This window comes from Pistacia vera, unplaced genomic scaffold (genome assembly GCF_008641045.1).
Source record: "Pistacia vera cultivar Batoury unplaced genomic scaffold, PisVer_v2 Contig357, whole genome shotgun sequence".
Classification (NCBI taxonomy): domain Eukaryota; kingdom Viridiplantae; phylum Streptophyta; class Magnoliopsida; order Sapindales; family Anacardiaceae; genus Pistacia; species Pistacia vera.
In genome coordinates, this window is record NW_022196176.1 from 143,405 (window position 1) to 149,053 (window position 5,649).

At 35.5% G+C, this 5,649-nt stretch overlaps 1 protein-coding gene across 1 annotated transcript; it reads left to right on the plus strand.

Moving 5' to 3' along the window:
* The first annotated feature begins 2,756 nt into the window (after positions 1-2,756).
* LOC116139650 (loricrin-like) lies at positions 2,757-5,229 on the plus strand. Its single transcript, XM_031425324.1, has 2 exons — positions 2,757-2,985; positions 4,877-5,229. Exons 1-2 carry the CDS (start codon positions 2,757-2,759, stop codon positions 5,227-5,229), a joined length of 582 nt encoding a protein of 193 aa, XP_031281184.1.
* The last annotated feature ends 420 nt before the right edge of the window (positions 5,230-5,649 follow it).

Genomic DNA, 5,649 nt, shown 5'->3' on the forward strand with positions numbered 1-5,649 from the left:
TCTATTTCTTTGTGTAATGAGGAAGAAGAAGATGTACAGGAAGAGCAGTTTGAGGAGGAAGAAGTGGGCTTTGGTTTTGCTAAGAAGAACAGCAAGAGGGAGGGGGGCACATGCTTTATTTTGGGGGTTTCTTTGCAAAAATTTTAGGTTTTTGGGGTAAAATAATTTTAAAATAAATGAGTAAATGCTTCTAGTTTAAACATCATTAGTGATTAATTAAGCTTAATAAAAAATATGGTCATTTAGTAAAGAGTTTCAAACTTCATGGTCTTTTAATTAAATCCAAGCTTAAAATGGCTTTTTAAAGTTTGCCCCTTTCTCAATATGTTCTACAAATTAAAATATTAAAACTATTACTAAATAAAACTAATTTACAAAAAAAAAAAAAAAAGGACAAAAAATAAGTTCCCACCCAAAGTTTGCCGTAACGAAATTTTTTACCTGAAAAGTTTCAAAACAACACTTTCTCATCCATCGTTAAGATCTGTTAGTAAAATCCATTCTAGAGAAGGGTAGGATAGTACATTCAATTTTTTTTATCGAAATAAAAAATATTATAAATTAAAAAATCCGAAAATAAAAAAATATAATATATAAAACCCTGAATGTCTTTTTCATCAAATTTTTTCTTCTTCACGTTTTTTCCTCGCCATTCTTCTCTTCTATCTATTTTCTGTTTCTTGACTTCCTCTCTCGGCCATTTCAACCAATAACACACCGTTTGTGACAAAAATGACGAAGAAACTGAAACAATATGAGAAACACTAGGGCTTTCTGTCTCTCACTGTAAATAACTTTGAAATAGATTTAATTTTAATTTGGGATTTTCAATTAATTAATTAATTTCTTCTTCTTCTTTCTCTTTCTAAAAAAAGTGTGTCTGTGACGAAGATGAAGACACGACACACAGATTTCGCGACGAGAGAGAGAGAGAGAGGGACGCATGAATTAATATAAAAAAGAAAAAAATTAAAATAATAATCATTTTCATTTCATTTCATTGAGTTTAAAACTGCGTGAGTGATGTGTGACAGAGACGAGTTGAATTTGAATTTCGCATGAATTTCACTTTCTTTCTCTTCTCCCTGCGTGTCTCCGTAGCTTACCTTGCAATAATTTTGCCTCTTTCATTTAATTAATTGATTAATATTTAGAGCTAATTAGAAATATGAAGACAACTTGTTTGCTGTTGGGAGAAGAAAGAAGAAAGGTGAAGAAGAAGAGGAAAAGAGAAGGAGAAGAGAAGTGGCGAAGGAGAAAGCAAGAGAAAAAGGTATTGTTTTTCTTATACCGGTACTTTATATCATGTCAATAAGTGAGATTATGGGATTTCATTAATGAATCGTAACCATGTGTGAGAAAGTGTAGTTTTGAAACTTTTCAGATAAGAAATGCCGTTAGGGCAAAATTTGGGTGGGAAACTTGTTCATTCAAAAAAAAAAAATTACTGAACATTTGGAAATAGTGCAGTACGTTATAAACTAATTGGGTTGGGGATAATTTTTCCACTTTTATACAACCTCTTATACAATCTCATGTATCAAAAGAGTCAAGCCAAAATCATGACTAATTTAAAATCAACTGTAGGTCACTTGTTGAAGTACAAAATGGAACGTAAATAACACTTTTGAAACGATATTATGTTTTCTTATTCTAAAAGATTTTAGTATTATATAATATTATGTTTTCTTATTATAAGCTTAATTTTTGTTAATTAGACAATGTTGATTTAATTATAATCAATTTAATATTATGAATAACTATTATCTCCTTGAGTCTTGCTTATAATTCTGACACTGTTATATGTTTAGTGTAGTGTAATACTGCAAAACAATCATACGGATATGAGATTTGTCTCACATTTTCTTTGGCTGGTCCACAAATTGTAAAATTTTGCATAACTTAATAAAATCAAACCTTAGCATAATAAGTTAAAAGAAAGTATATTATTACATCTGATTTATTATTCCACATACTATATACAACAAAATCGAATTTTCATTTATTATTTGACATAATAATAATAAATAAATAAATAAATGGTCAATAAATCAGTAAAATTGATGGAGAATCTAAAAAAATGGTGCTCATCATTTTAAATTACGAATCCCCAACTCAGCGGTCACTTACATGTGAGACTGGCCATCAAGGGACAAGTAGTCAAACAGCACTCAGCAACAACACAACCTGCATGCAAAACTTGAAGGCTGCAATATGTGTACAAACGAGAAACAAAAATTAATTTTCACTATCAAAATTAACAAAAGCAATAAATTGACACAATGCAAAATTACCCTGATATAAGCTACAATTTTCAAAGCTTTTAACGCTCTTACAGTGATTCCGGAGTTTGGCTTTGTTGGCTGACAATGATTAAATAGATAATCTTATATATATTAAAAAGGGGAAATTAAATTTCTAGCCGAATTAGTACACTGAAATTAGTAAACCTAATAGTGGCAACTTCTTGTCTCTTATATCTTCTTTCATATATAGTTAATTTGTCCCACAAGTATCTTTATTTCATAAAGAGATTTCACATTGGTAAATTTGTTTCATAGTTTATCTGAGTGAGATTTACTATAGTTTGCAAGCTAGTTTAGTTCAAAATGTTATATCATGTCATGATCATCTTTGGTTTTGGAATAAAAGTTTGGGAGGCTCATTAAAGAAGTAGAAAAATAAACCATCTAAATCTAACACGTACCATTTTTTCCACCAACTTTGAGGAGGTGGTGGTGGCTGCAGGGGTGGCAATGGTGGGGGAGGAGGGTGGTGGTGGTGATGATGGTGGTGGTGGTCTCGTCGGGTGGCAAGGGTGGGGGGGTGGTGACGGTAGTAGTGGTGGTGGCCATAGTGGTAGAGGAGTGGGGTGGTGGTGTGGTGGTAGTCGTGGCGGCAGGGGCGATGGTGGTGGTGTGATGGTGGCGATAGCGTCGTCGTCGTGGCAGGGGAACGGTGGTGGTGATTGTGGTCTTGATAGTGGTGGGGTGGCAGTGCGGGTGGCGATGGTCGTTGTTTGGTGGGGGGAGCGGTGGTGGTGGTGATGGTGATGGTGGCAGGGGCGGTGGTGGTGTGGTGGTGGAGGTGGTGGTGGCAATGATGGTGGTGGTCGTGGTGCGTGTGGTGGTGTGGCGTGGCGGGGTGCGGCAATGGTGGCGATGGCGGCGGTGGTCGTGTGAGGGGTGGTGGTGGTGGGTGGCTGCAATGACAATCGTGGTGTGGTACTGGTGGTTGTTGTGGTGTGTGATGGCAATGACAATGGTGGTGGATTAGGGTTTTAACGGCTGCAATGGGGGTGATTTAGAGTTTAGTGGTGGTGCATGAACTTGAACAGTAACATCAAATTTTAATGGTGATTCTGACGGGCGAAAAAACAATGGCAGATGGATGGCTTGATCTTGCTAGGTGGCTGCTGAGGGAGCTCAACATGACCTGTTCCTGCAGTAATCGAAAGCAGATTGAACCGCAATCCATTTAAATAACAATTATGGATAGAAAACAAAACCAAACCACACAAAACCTGAAGCAGAACTCCAAGAAAACTTTTGGTAACAACCATTTTTTCCATACGAGAATAAAATAAGGAATTGTTGATAGAAAACAAAACCAAACCAAACCAAAACAAAGCTGAAGCACGCACTCCTACAAACATTCTTGGTAACGACCATTTTTTTATATGATAAAACAGGATTTGTTTTGATAAATGGGAAGGAGGGGATTATGTATGCCCGTATGGGTTTGTTTATAGAAAAGAATAAGCTTTTCCTTCCTACACAAAAAGCATGCAAGAAAAGCTTGCAAATCTAATAGATTACTGTACGATTGTAAAAAAAGAAAAGAAATAAATAATTCTAATAGCTGAGTTCAATCTAATAGTATATCATATTTTCAGTAGATAGAGGGGTGTATGGTTTGCTTCAGTTCATTGATAAAACCCAAACCAACCCATTTAATCAGTAGCCGAACTGACACATTTAATTATTACCGGAATCCAACTAAACCAATTCAAATTATGTTAAAAAAGTAGGGATTAGATTTATTTATGGAATAATAGTTGATAAAAACTTTAAAAAAAATAAAATTAAGATCAAAGTGTTTTAATCCCAACATGTATTGTGAATAATAAAATCGAAGGAACACTAGAATACTTAATAACCAAGCCAAGGAATGAACTCTTCGAAAGCAAAAAGACTAGATTTAACATATTACTATTCTTTACTTGCTCTGAAGGATTGGACCTCAAAAAGCAAAGCAAGGAATATTAATTGACTTGACTTAATGACTTCTTAATTGTTTAGTCCACACTCATAATCAAGATGCCAATACACCCCGATTATCCAAATTTAAAATAATCCCCTAAAGATTAAGATCATTATAATCTTAGAAACAAGAAAATTAAAAACAAAGAATAGTATACCTTGCAATCCAGTAGCAGCACCGGCTCCAAGTTATCCGAAAACAAAGAGTTAAAAAATTTTAAGTTATTGAAAATTACTTACAAAATAACTACAAAAATGCTTACATAACTGAGTATTTTATTGTTATTCATAAGAAAATACATACGCCATTGAATCAAAGACCTTATGATCAAAGAACAGAAGATGAACAAAGAAACAAGGCTTGATTGTGCATAAACTTGATATGAAGTTCTAGGAAGATATGGAGAGGATACAAATTATTGGAGAAATATTAATGTTTACCCGAAGAAAGCAACTTCTAGAGAATTGATGTTAAGTTAGCAAATACTCCAACTTTAACTGTTTATTTCCCTTTGTTTTATTTTCAAAAAGAGTTAATTGATGTCCTAAGATGTCATTGAATAAAATTTTCTTTATTTGAAATAACAACTATCTCTGTGCTTTACCCTTACCAGACTCTCACTCACTGGCGGCAAGAAGTGACGATGGTGCGACGGCCGACGCCTGTGGCTCTCCTTGTCACGTTTCTTCATCACTGGATTCGCAAACCATCGCCACCCCCACCGCATCCGCAAGCTGCCACGCAGATTGGTTTGTGTGGATGCCAACTGTACGGGAGCGATTTGTTGTGGGTTTTTGGGTGACTCATGGTTGCGGAGGTGTGGTTATAGTGGGCGGCGGCGGTTATGGGGATATCTTTGTGCAGTGGACTAGCTTTAGCTTCAAGGAGAGCAATTCTCTTCTTGTTGGTGAAGCAAGACATAGTGAAAATGGTGCGCTGAAGGAAACGCCCTTTATAAAAAATTAAAATAAGTAAAGGAAAGAGAGGGAGGGGGACATGCATGATATATATCATTCTATTTTTGGGGATTTATGAGCCCCTACGTTTTGTTGAATTACAACTAACTCCAACGTTTAGGAAATATGGCAACCAACTCCACGTGCTAGAGAATTTCAAATCAGGGTATTCTCTTAAGAGTAATATTAGCTTACTCACGAATTACTAACCGCCTTACTCACCTTGTTTAAAATTACATATGGTACCCGTACTATGTTTATGGTACCCGTACTATACTTAATTTACACACGTTAGGTGGGTCAATGGACCTTAGATACATGATCACATTTGTGCTTTTGGTGAATCGCTGCACTCTCTCTTTTTATTATAAGTTTCTCTTTCTGTCAGAGCGGGTTCAGCCTGAACTCCTTTTTCACTAAAAATACGAGG